The sequence below is a fragment of the Triticum urartu genome, chromosome 3A, assembly GCF_056163025.1.
Source record: "Triticum urartu cultivar PI428250 chromosome 3A, HENAU_Tu73, whole genome shotgun sequence".
Taxonomy (NCBI): Eukaryota; Viridiplantae; Streptophyta; class Magnoliopsida; order Poales; family Poaceae; genus Triticum; species Triticum urartu.
Window position 1 is genome coordinate 553,828,404 of NC_141875.1, and position 13,647 is coordinate 553,842,050.

A 13,647-nucleotide genomic window follows, 5' to 3' on the forward strand; every position below is an offset into this window, starting at 1 on the left:
TGTAACACTTAAACTTGATGGTCGTCTGCTACCTATTTGCTACCTTGTGTTGCGATGATAAATTCCACACTTAGATCATTTTGCAGACGTCCATTTTCCATTATGCATGTCATTATCTTCACATACTTTCACATGCATAGCGGATCGTCATCATAAGTTGAAGTGGATCTCCACAAGCACAACCTGCCATGTGCATTTGCATTCCAAAAGCAAATTACTTATATGCACATCTTCAGGGGGAGCCCTTGCAACTTATGAAGACAACTCCTTATCCATTACAATTTCACATATTATATTCCCCGTTGAAAACTTCAACTAGTTTGTCATCAATCACCAAAAAGGGGGAGATTGTAAGTGCATCTAGTGCCACCCCTAGTTGGTTTTGGAGTATTGACGACAAACTTAGTTGAGGGACTAATGTGTTTGTGAGAATTGTAGGATAACACAGGTAGAAGTCCCTCATTGATTCGGTTTTCCCACCAGAGATGGCCCCTAAAAATGTATGAAGACATTGATGTCAAAGGTGGTATATGAAGATATTCACATTGAAGACTATGACAAGAGAAGACACCGCATGAAGCCTATGGAGCTTGAAGACTTAGATCTTTCGTAGTTCTTTTTCTTCTGTGTTGAGTCATAGGAACCACCGTACTGTTAAGTGGGGTCCAAGAGAACCAGTCAGAATGACTGAAGTGATGCTTAAACAAAAACCTATGTCTTCGAGTGAAGACTATGAGAGCAAATCTTGTCCAGAGTCGGACAAGTTATCTTTGCTTGTAGCCCAAGTAAAGTTGCCGTGTGAGTTTGAAATCTAACCGTTGGAACACGTGTCAGTTCCTTAGTGACCCAAGGTCATTTCAGACAAATCAGGTCGGGTTGCCCAGTGGCTATAAATAGCCCACCCCCTACAACCATAAACGGTTGGCTGCTTAGATTCAGAGTACGGCTTTTGTCGTTTGAGAGCAACCCACCTCGAAGCCTTTGAGAGAGAATTCCTTGCGAGGATAAAGCCCTAACCACCCAGAGCCAAAGAGAATTAGGCATCACTTAAGTCTTCTTGTCTTAGTGATCTGAAGACTTATTACACTTGAGAACTGTGCATCCTCCAGCCGGTTAGGCATCGCGTTCTGAGCATCCAAGAGACATTGTGGATTGCCGGTGAACGAAGTCTGTGAAGGTTTGGGAGTCTACCTTGAAGACTTACCAGAGTGATTGGGCGAGGTCTGTGTGACCTTAGCTCAAGGGGAATACGGTGAGGACTGGGTGTCCTGAGCTGAGTGTTCAGGACTGGATGCCCGGGACTGTGTGTCCTATGGTTTAAATACCTAACCGCCCTAACAAGACGTACAGTTGTCACAGCAACTGGAACTGGTCCAACAAATCATTGTCTTCAACGAGTCACTGGTTTCATCCTTCCCTTTTCTTTACTTACTGTTACTCTGTGTGAAGCCATTGTATGTTTGCACTATCTTTTGTCTTCACTGAGTGACTGTGTGATCTGTTTGGCTTCTTAATATCTTCCTGCCTGATCCTTACTACCTAGCTGCTATTAGTCATTGTGCTTTCACTTCATTGAATACATCACTATGGTTTACCTAGTGTAGTCTAACTTCCGCTGCATGGTAATAGGTTTATTTCTATCGTTTGTCTTCGAAACTTCCATGTTTTGAATACTTTCATAAAAATCGCCTATTCACCCCCCCCTCTAGTCGATATAACGCACTTTCAACTTTGTTCTTCAGAAGCGTGTGGGCCTTGGGTTGGTGATGGCTCCACTTGAGTGGAGCATTGTCCTTCTCCTTCAGCCACAAGGGGTTCCTCAATGGGTAGGATAAAACCAACACCCATTCTTCTTATGGCTTGAGGAGGAATTTCATCACCTACATCACAAGTGCCACTTTGCTCCACTTGGGAGCCGTTATTCTCATCAAACTCCACGTTACACGTCTCCTCAATAAGTCTCGTGGATTTATTGAGGACACGATAAGCATGAGAGTTTGTAGCATAACCAACAAATATGCCTTCATAAGCTCTAGCCTCAAATTTAGACAACCGAACACCTTTCTTGAGAATGAAACACTTACACCCGAACACCTGAAAGTACTTGAGGTTGGGCTTGTTACAGGTGAGTATCTCATATGGATTCTTGTTCAAGACCTTGCGGAGGTAGAGCCGATTGGATGCATGACACGCGGTGTTAATGGCTTCGGCCCAAAAGTTGTACGGAGACTTGAACTCCGCCATCATGGTCCTTGCCGCATCCATCAACGTCCGGTTCTTCCTCTCCGCAACACCGTTTTGTTGAGGGGTGTAGGGTGCGGAATATTGATGCTTGATCCCCTCATCACTAAGAAACTCATCCAAGGTGTAGTTCTTGAACTCGGTGCCGTTGTCACTTCTTATTGTCAAGATCTTTGCATTGTGTTGACGTTGTGCTTCATTTTCAAAGTCAATGACGATTTGTTGGGTCTCGCTCTTCCTCTTGAAGAAATACACCCAAGTATATCTTGAGTAGTCATCCACAATCACCAAGCAATACTTCCTACCCCCAAGACTATCAAAGGATGGAGGCCCAAAGAGATCCAAGTGAAGGAGCTCCAAAGGCCTCTTTGAGTAAATGATAGTCGTGGGAGGGTGAGCCTTCTCATGAAGCTTTCATTCGATACAAGCACTGCAAGCACGATCTTTAGCAAAACTAACATTCGTTACTCCACGGACATGGTCCCCCTTGAGAAGACTTTGCAAAGATATCATATTGACATGGGCTAAATGGCGATGCCAAAGCCATCCCACATCAACTTTAGCCATTAGGCATGTCACGATCTTAGTGGGTCGCTCCGAAAAGTTAATCACATATAGACCATTCTCGACATGCCCAACAAAGGCTACTTTAAGAGTCTTGCTCCACAAGAGGGCCACGATATCAACATCAAAGAAAGTGGCAAAGCCCATGATTGCAAGTTGACGAACGAAAAGTAAATTGTATGCAAGGGACTCAACAAGCATGACCTTCTCGATCGTGAGATCATGAGAGATGACAACCTTGCCAAGTCCCAATACCTTAGAAGATGAGGCATCACCCCACTCGACATTGGTGGGCATAGATGGAATCTTGTGCACGTCCAGCACCAAGTCCTTACTTCCGGTCATATGATTTGTAGCTCCACTATCGAGCAACCATGATCCCCCACCAGAAGCAAACACCTACAAGAGATCAATGCTTGGTTTTAGGTACCCATTTTGTAATGGGTCCTTTGATGTTAGTAACAAGGGTCTTAGGAACCCAAATAGTCCATTCAATGTACTCATGAGGAGAACCAACAAATTTGGCATAGACATGCCCATCACTAGCACGACATAACACATAAGAAGGATTAAAGTCGCCGGCTTTGTTGGGAGGGGTGGCATTGCCCTTTTTGACACCGCCACCCTTTGCATTGTTCTTCTTCTCCTTGGAAGCACTCTCTACCTCCTTCACAAAAGTTTGCTTGAGAGGAGGAGGTCGTTTGGTCTTGTTATCCTTCTTGTTCTTGGGGTTGGGTGCGAACTCAATCCCCTCCTTGGCCACAACTCCCTTTTGATTTCTCAAAAGGTCGTTTAAGTTCTTCTCCCCTTGTATGCATGACACAAGGCCTTTCTCAAGTTGCTCCTTCAACTTAACATTCTACTCAATAAGATGCACATGCTCACAACAAGGGTTAGTAGCATTTGCATTATCAATTAATAGCATACGAGGAAATGTGGCTTTCTCCTTGGTTAGCTTCACTTGGAGTTGATCATGAGACTCCTTGAGGGTAGCATGAACACCCTTCAAGACTTTGTGAGCCTTGTAGAGAATGTCAAACTCCTCTTTGAGTCTAGCAAGATCAACCCCAAGCTTTGCCTTCTCGGAGTTTAGCACACGAGAAACAACAAGAGCATGATCAAGATCTTTCTTTAATTTAGCATGATCATCGTTATGAGACTCCTCAAGAGCCAAACGAAGACCATGCTCTTCCTCAAGAGCATTGGAAAGATCCAAAATATCATCGGCATAGTCAAGACTATGCCCCTCCATCTTAGAGATGGTATCTTCATGAGCCTCGATCGTGTCATTGGTTTCACCAAGTTGTTCCAAGAAAGCAACAAAGTGCTTCTTGGATTTACCCTTGAGTTTACCCATAAAGGCCTCAAACTCATTCACCTCCACATTAGTTCCCTCATGTTCATCAATGCTATCTGTTGAAGAAGGATGATTAATGATGGTAGTTTTGATGTTGGGGGTTACCTTGTTGGTGGCTTTAGCTATGAGGCACTTGGTGGTGATGCTCTCATTGGGTGAGTCGAAGAGAGACACCCGTGGAGTCGTTGCAATGGCAACAGAGGCCATGGCAACCGACTCACCATCTTCATCATCATCGTCATCCTCATTGTACTCTTCTTGTACCATCAATGCCTTGGGAGGAGTCTTCTTGGTGAAGTTGCTCTTGTTGGGGAACGACTTGGCCTTGTCCTTTCGGATGATCTTGCCACCATTGTCTTCCCTCTTCTCATAAGGGCATTCCGCAACAAAGTGGCTTACATTGCCACAATTGAAACAAGTCCTCACTCGTTGCTTGCCCTTTGCGCCACTTGAATTGTTCTTGTTGAAGTTGGGCCTTGAGTTCTTCTTGCTCCAAAATTGCCTTGAAGCAAGGGCCATGTGTTCATGATAGGCATACTTTGTATCTTCGAGGTTGCTCTCCTCTTCTTCCTCTTCATCCTCTTCCTCCATACTAACCTTGGCCTTTAGAGCAAGGTTGGGTTTCTTTACTCTTTGAGAGCGAACTACTGCATTGTCGGCGGTCTTGTCCAAGATGCTCATAGCAACGAACTCATCCAACACATCACTTGAGGCCAAGGTGTGGAAGTCTTGCCTTTGACGAATGATGGAGGACATGGCTTTGTGGTAGGGCATCATTGCCTTGAGGAATTTGTGCTTAATCCAATTGTAATCCGTGTCCTTGCTTCCATGATCTCGGAGCGAGACCGCGAGTTTAGTTACTCCCCGATAGAGCTCACGAGGTTCTTCATCTTCTTTCATTGCAAACTCATCGGCTTCATCTTGCACCACTTCATAGTTGGAGCGTTGAATGCTTGCGCTTCCCCGGTAGAGGGAAACCACTTGGCGACAAGCATCTTTGGCCAAGGAGTAAGGCCGGAGATGAGGAAGGTCTTTGGGTGGGATTGCTTCTTGAATGATGAAGAGAGCATTCTCATTGAATTGATTATCCACGGCTTCTCTAGGAGTGAAGTTGCTTCGGTCATGCGGATAGAAACCTTATTCAATGATTCTCCAAAGGTTAGTGTTCACATGATTTAAATGACGCTTAAAACGATAGACCCAAGAATCAAATTCTACATTCTTCTCAATCTTAGGGGCCGGCCCGACATGATTCAAATGAGTGGAAGGGAGAGGTCCGCCATAGACAAGTGGAGGTTCCACATGGGCAAAGATGCCGGTGCCACTCTTACCACTAGTAGGAAGGGCTTTCTCGCTAGTAGCTTCCCCCTTGTTGGAGATAGTATCCGTCACCTTGTTAGCGGGATCACCCACTTTCAACGGTGTGGTGGAAAGTTAAGCTCTTCTAAGAAATCTTTAAACATGCTTTTGACCTCGGTTGTCATGGAGGTTTTCAATGTGTCCAACGCCACATTGAACTCCTCATGAGAGACCGTGGTTCCCCCATCTCCCATAGAAGATATCGGATTTGCACCAGAGCGCTCCTCCTCACCTTCTACGACGTCAACCATACTCTTCGGACGGTAAAGTCCTTAATAAAGAGACGAGGCTCTGATACCAATTGAAAGGATCGATATGGTTGATTAGAGGGGGGGTGAATAGGCAACTAACAATTTTTTGCTTTTCTTTAAAAATTTAAATTTTGCATCAAAGTAGGTTGTCTAGATAAGCAACTAGGTGAGCAACCTATATGATGCAACAAAGATAGGAAGATAAGCAAGCAAGAGATATATCACAAATAAGCTTGCACAAGTAAAGGCACGAGATAACCAAGAGTGGAGCCGATGGAGACGAGGATGTGTTACCGAAGTTCCTTCCCTTTGAGGGGAAGTACGTCTCCGTTGGAGCGGTCTGGAGGTATAATGCTCCCCAAGAAGCCACTAGGGCCACCGTATTCTTCTCACGCCCTCAAACAATGCGAGATGCCATGATTCCACCATTGGTGCCCTTGGAGGCGGCGATCGAACCTTTAAAAACAAGGTTGGGGCAATCTCCACAACTCAATTGGAGGCTTCCAACGACACCACGAAGCTTCACCACAATGGACTATGGCTCCGCAGTGACCTCAACCGTCTAGGGTGCTCAAACACCCAAGAGTAACAAGATCCGCAAGGGATTAGTGGGGGAATCAAAATTTTCTTGGTGGAAGTGTAGATCGGGGCCTTCTCAACCACTCCCGAGCAAATCAACAAGTTTGATTGGCTAGGGAGTGAGATCGGGCGAAAATGGAGCTTGGAGCTTAGGGTTGGAAGAGATAGCCAACTAGAGGAAGAAGACACCCCTTTTATAGCTTAGGACAAAAATCCAACCGTTATCCACCTACCAGCCCGCGACCAGCGGTACTACCGCCCCAGACCAGCGGTACTACCGCAAGGCCACGCGGTACTTCCGCTTGCTGACAAGCGGTACTACCGCAAGGCCATGCGGTACTACCATGAGGACCCGCGGTACTGCCGCAGCAGCAGCAGCAACTAGGGCAGACCTGTAGCATAAGGGATGAGGACGGTACTGCCGCGGGCGCGGTACTACCGCTCCCCCTTGCGGTACTACCACAAGGCAGGAAACCCCTAGCCTGGGAAGAGCGCGGATAAAAAACATCCGTGCCTACTTCCGCTGGTAAACGGACGAAACAAAAATCTGACACAGTACTACCGCAGAGGAGCGGTACTACCGCCTGGCAGCTGAGCCAGGGCGCGCATGGTACTACCGCGCATGGGATGCGGTACTACCATAGTGGCGCGGATGTAAAAAATTACATCCGCCCCTACTACCGCGAAGGAACGGTACTTGGCCTGGGGGCCACGGTACTGCGGCTCCAGATGAGCGGTACTACCGTGGGCACCTGCGATACTACCGCGCCGAAGTACAGTACTACCGCGGGTGCCTGCGGTACTACCGCTCAACAAGAAGCAGTACTACCGCAAGCCCATCAACAGCAGCCAGGACAAGGTAAAGAGGATCAACAGAGGATGCTCCAAAGTGCAGGGGAAATGAGGGAACAAGGAAGAAAACGTGTACGTGATGATTCCACCCAAACCTTTCCGACGCGGACCCCCTCTTAATAGTACGACTTTCCTACGACTCAAATCCACCAAAAAGAAATGTAGAAAAAACGCCGTCTTCAACAATCTTCGAGGGGCACCAAAACGTCTTGTGCCTAGCGATGAAACGTCTGGAAAACTCAAGGCATACGATTAGTCTGCAAAAGCATTTTCATCAATCACCAAAACACCTTAGGGATAAATATGCCCTTACAGGGGGCGATTCTAGTAAAATCGCCCAAAAGAACTGGCCCTCAATTCCACTGCGCCAGGGTGTCATATACCAATGTTAGAGAGAGCAGTACTCATATGTTATTTGACTGCCATTTGCAAAGCTGTTGTTGTCATTATCTATGCCCCAATGTGCAAATGACTGATGATCTTCAGGAGAATCTGCAGGGACTGAGGCATGAGTCCGGGTGCCTTTCTTCATGGGAAGATTATTTTGGTAACCTGAAGTATCTAGATTTTGTTAGAGTTGTGTCGAATATTATTGTACAAGTTAGGTTGCAGTTGGACTTGCAGCCGTATAGTGTGTAGACAGGATATGGAGGCGTGTCCAAGTAGGACACTTGTATCCTTTGCCTCTCATATATAGCGGGGGTAGACACATGATGTAACATATGCCAACATAATAACACAGGTACGCAGGGGGAGCCGGCGACGTGTGCCGGCTCCCGGGTGGCCGGTGTGCGGTATTGTGACGGTGTCATGGGAATGAGTGCCGTAGTCAGGCTCCGAGGATATGGCCATATCGATGAACCTCGCTAACAAATTTCGGTGTCGTGACTCGTGTGATTGCTTGGTCTTCGGATGATCGACGACATATATTAGATTTATTCTAGCCAAGGCGTGTTTGCGTGGCAGATCCTTAGATCGGTGTGTGCAGGCATGACGTATGCGCATACCAGCGCAGCCAGTAGGGATCCACCGGCATTGGTGGCTGGACGCTGAACTGGAGGCCCAGGGCACGTGGCTGCGGAGTTGGCTGGCTCAAGGCGAGCTGAATCATAGGCAAAGGAGCTGGACGTGCGTAAGAGAGATTTGTTAAGGAAAAATTCAGTTCTGGACGGTATTGCAGCGTGTTGGAACTTGGAATCTGCTGGTTACTAGCATGTTGATCTCATGCGTGGAAAAGAATAGAACAAGAAAATTAGTCAGGAAGTCACATGATGCTACAGGTGTGGATAAAATTGAGTTGGTTGCACATGTACACAAGAGATTGCAAGGACTAGTTTTAGGTTCTTTGCTTTGGACGCTAAGGAAATCGGCATGGCGGCAGTGTTGTTGTTCGACTAGCAGTCAAACGGGAATCTAGGATAGCGATGTGTGTATAAGGCTCGGAGGAGTCTGGAGTGCGTCGTGGCAGGGATCATGCATACACAGGGCGTTAAGCAATGCACAAAGATGTGCAGGCGGAAAAGAAGGAGGATAAAGCATGGTTGCAGTCGAATAATTCGGCCGGGTCGGACTGGATTGTCTGATGGACTGACATGGATGTTGGTCAAAGTAGAAGACGGCGGTGATTTCAGCAACGACGACGTAGGAGCGTGATGCTGATGGTGGCCGACTTCTGGGGCGTGGAAACACGTGGTGCAGGTCTGAGGGCTTGTGCGACTTCGATGGACTATGAGGCAGGGCTGATTCAAGACAGTGTACACATGAAATCTTGAAGTCGACAGGGCACGGGTAGCACAACCAGCTACATGGAGTAATGTTGAAGGTGGAGCTGGAGTCTGGTGGAAGACTTCACTCTGAGCTGATGGAGGGGCTACGACGTAAGTTAACAGAGAGTCAAAGCCTATTTTAGCGATATAGCGAGAGACACGTGGTTTCAAACTGGGTACCAGTGGTCTGTTGGAGACGTGATACTCGGCATCGGTCGATGATGATCGGCGGTTCTTTGTAGTGGGGGTTGAGGCAGTATGGGCTAGCTACCCGGGAGACTCGACTAGGACAACAGAGGCTCGACGCGGTGATAGCGGCGACACGTGCGGTAAGCACGGAACACAGAGACAGGCCAAGGCACTGGTGGTCAGACATGTGGTCAGACAAAGTATGCAGGGGTGCCGAAGCAGTGTTGATGAGCACCAGATTCAAGTTGGTGACTGGGTATATCGGTACTAGTTGATGGACATGAGTTGACCGTGGAGAATCTGAGAAAGTGGCGGAAAGTCTGAAATTGTCGAAAGCTGAGAGAATACATGGTCGTATATTCTGTGGTGTTCAGTGCAAATGGCAAAGTGCGGATAACAAGTACAGAAGGAGGCGGAGTGCTATAGCTGTGGTACATGTCAATGACTATCCGGGAAAAGGGTGAGCCAACTGTGAATTCGACTCAGGGTGACACAGGGCGACGGTGAAATCTCTTCAAGTTTCAGACAGACGGTCAAGAAAGAGCGGCGACGTTGAGTTCAGGTAACTCTCATATGTGGCGTCCAATATGTGAGTTGTTCACTTTCAGCAGACAGTGGTCGGTGTGTGATGAGGTTGATCGGATACTCCGGAACTTGGGGTCACAAAGTAGAGTAATGAGGAACTTAATTTTGCTCGAGTGTTGACTGTGAAGAAGACGAGAAGGGACTACAGTTGCAGGTGGAGTCACGTGGAGTCTGGGAGTAGCAGCGGTGCTCATGGCATATCTCAAGTCCAATATACACGGAGGTTCGACGCATGGATAAATGCAAGGTGGTGGAGAATATTCGCCAAGGTGGAGTTTGTTAGAGTTGTGTCGAATATTATTGTACAAGTTAGGTTACAGTTGGATCTGGAATCGTACGATGTGTAGACAAGATATGGAGTTGTGTCCAAGTAGGACACTTGTATCCTAGGCCTCTCATATATAGCGAGGTAGACACAGGATGTAACATATATATACCAACATAATAGCACAGGTACACAAGGAGAGCTGGCGGTGTGTGCCGATGCCTGCGTGGCTGGTGTGCGGTATTATGACGGTGTCATGAGAAGGAGCACCCGTAGTCAGACTCCAAGGATATAATCATATCGGTAAACCTCGTTAACAAATCTCGATGTCGTGACTCATGTGATTGCTTGATTTTTAAATGATCAACAGTATGCCTCAGATTTATTCTAATAGATTTGCAGAAATGACTACATGTTCAAACATAAGAAGACCCCCGGTCTGTACAGATGTTGAGTCTTTTTCATGAATGAAGCTCATCTCACAGTTTCTTTTGAAAAAGAAGGTTTAAACTCCTGATCTCTACATCAATCGATGCATATAGTCATCTTTATTAGTTATTCAATAAAGGTCTGATAAAAAAATATCAAGTCATTCAAGGCCATCACTCACACCTACAAACTCGATAATATGGAGTGCTCTCATCCCCCATATCTAAAATCGGTGTCGTCGCCAATCCATCCACACAACGTATCGGAACCTACAGCTGGTGGAGCACACCTAAAGCATACACCACATGCACATGTTTTAGAAGCCACCATCATCATCGAATCGCTGACCCATCTTCAGAAAAGAGATCCTCATCATCTTTACCAATCCGGCCATCTGTCTACGCCACAATGGCGCCCAACAGCATCACATCCCTGCGCGCAAACTGCTGATCACGTCGCGATTGTCGCCGGTACACGGCAGCACCATGCCACCAAGTACCACCAACCGACACAACTTGAAGTCTCTAAAAGATTTGTCGTGCGTAGCACCTGTGAACAGGCATGTCAGAGCGTAGCACCTGTCGGCTAGGCATGACTTGATATCTCCACCGAAGCTCCATGCAAGACGAAGCCCCTCCACCTCCTGCCTCTGTCTTCCGGCACTGCTCCACAAATGATGCGCCCAAGAGAAAACCAACACCGCAGTGCCACCATCATCCGATCTGGAAGACCAGATCCTAGGGTTTCTCCCGTAGCAGCACAAGTGGGTCGACAGACAATAGTTACACGACTATGCCTTCATCAAGGTAACAACGCAGAACGCTACCATCGCTCGTCGTCGGCTCGATTTTTATCGGCAACTATGTCTCCCCGACTCGTAGCCGGGACTAGATGACCAATCTCGATATCCGACCACCCAGACTCAGGCCAACCACCTTTGACGGAGGATGACCACCACCGCCAAGCCCATGGTTGCCGCCACAGGCGTCCGCGTGATGCAGATCAAAACCAGGAGCACTAGCGCGATCCGAAGCCGAACCGGAGGTTGAGCCGCTGTGGTTACAGACCCGGCGCCACACTCCAGTCGTCATTGTCCACCATCACCGCCGAGAAGATCGAGATTGGAACCGCCACAACGATCTTGAGCAGCTAACGCGCGAGAAGAAGGCCGCCGCCGCCGAGCCGCTCAGGCTTTGCCCTGGTGGCGGCGCCAGCGGAGGCGGAGAGGAGAGTGGTGGCAGGGAGGGGGGAGGTGGGAGGCGGGGACGCGCTGGTGCGGGGCGGCCGCGTTGCACGGGAGCGGGAAGCTCATCTTACATAGAGCTAACAAAGCATCTTATTCAGCTTTTGCTGTATGGGTGGATACATTTCAGTAGCTTTCTTCTTAGATGTTGCTGCTTTTCTGTAAATACTTGCATGTAACACTATAATTCTTTAATTTGTTTGAACAGTAGACAACTCACCTACTGTTTTCCGTCAAAAATAAACGCGTTCGTCTAACATAAGGACAAATATTTGTCCTTGGAATAATAAATCACTGATAGGCATAGCCCATAGACTGGACCAATTCAGTGCGGAATATAAGTCGTCGATGCTAGTAATGTAATCGCAGCTGTCAATCAGTTTGACTGCGCTTAGAGGGACGAAAATAGTGGGTGAGCATATAGCGCCTGCATTTACCGGCCCTAGCTTGGTAATGAATCTGTGAACGCGCGTCACCTTTACGCCTAATCTTTTCTTAATCACTAGAACAGCCAATCAGAAGTGTGAAGTTTTTTGGACAAACTCAGGGATGCATTTTGTTCTGCTTTCAGTTTACGTTTGAAGATAGCATTTCATATATGTCTCCTCTATCCCTGAATACTCGAAAGGTCCCGGGATTAATTACAGACTAAAAACACATTGGTAGAAAAATATAAGAGATTTCCAGAAGAGGAACTCCCAAAAAATAATCTCTGCTACCAGCATTTCTGCAGTCTGTACATCTCCTAATAGAATCTCGATCCAAAAACCTATGCCAGCACTCCTACATACAGCAACTATATATACGCACATGATAATCAAGAGATCCATGGAACTGTCCTACATATCGAAGTCAAGGCTCTTCGGCTTCGGTGATGCTCTGCAGCGACGGCCTCCAGTGCCCCCTCGTCTCGTGATCGTCGTGGTAGCACACCGTGCCGGAGTTGATCAGATCCGTCAGCACCTTTTCCGTCGCCCTCTTCCCCTTGCCGTCCCGGGCAGCCTGCTGCAGCAGCTCCTGGACCTGCCTCTTGGTCACCCTGATCTTCACCTCCATCCGCTCCGTCTTCTCGTTCTCGCCGGCCGCCGTCTTCCCCTCCACCACGTCCACCTCCCACTCGTCGTCGTCGACCCACGACTCGGAGGCGCGCTGCAGCTTCAAGCAGTTCCCCATGGATGATCGACCTCCCGATCGGTGCGTATCGTATATATGATCGTATATATCGATCTCAAGCCTGGATGCTAGCTCTAGATCTTCTTGAGCTAGGTCCGGCTTGAGCTTCGTGGTAAGAGCGAGGGAGGGGAAGAGAGAGAGGATCGTCTGGCTCGCGCGACACAGCTTATATATATACATAGAGGCTGGAGGTTGAAGGCGACGTGCCAAAGTTGGACCATGGCGGGCGGATGGAAGTTGGACGTGGAGGGCGGGAGACCACGTCTCGGGGTCTCGCGCAGGCGGCTTTCTCCCCAACCGGGCGCCCATCGGGCCACGTGGACGGCCGCCGCGATCCGTGAGTAGTGCGGCCGGTGGGATGGAGGCGACCAGGGCGCCGGACGGCCGGGATCGGGCGAGGGGCGGTGGACGTACGTGGTGGGAAACTGGCGCCCGGGAGCGAATCTTCAAACGTTCTCCTCCTTCCTTCCACGCGAGGCGTGCGGAAGGCTCCGCGCGTGTGAACGGGGCTTTTCCACGGGATCTTCCGGTGCTCAAGGCTTTTGTGGAGAGCCAACGACCGGGATGGGAGTTGATGGTACGTGTCACCCACTGTCCATGCAGAATTTGGAAAAACTCCAGCTGCCTTCTCTGCCTTGCCGGTGATCTCTGCCGATTTTTGGTATGCGTGTTCGATGTTGGGTTGTCGTGAAGAACACCCGAGAACACGAGCAAGCCGCAAGAATTTTAGAATTTATTCTAGGTGAGATATGTAGATCGATCAGTAGAAACTAGTCATCTCCAGTTGAGAATCG

The 13,647-nt window shown here is 48.2% G+C and overlaps 1 protein-coding gene across 1 annotated transcript; it reads right to left on the minus strand.

Moving 5' to 3' along the window:
* Positions 1–12,343: 12,343 nt before the first annotated feature.
* LOC125548712 (uncharacterized) lies at positions 12,344–13,004 on the minus strand. Its single transcript, XM_048712264.2, has one exon. It carries the CDS (start codon positions 12,851–12,853, stop codon positions 12,533–12,535), a length of 321 nt encoding a protein of 106 aa, XP_048568221.1. The 5' UTR covers positions 12,854–13,004; the 3' UTR covers positions 12,344–12,532.
* Positions 13,005–13,647: the final 643 nt, after the last annotated feature.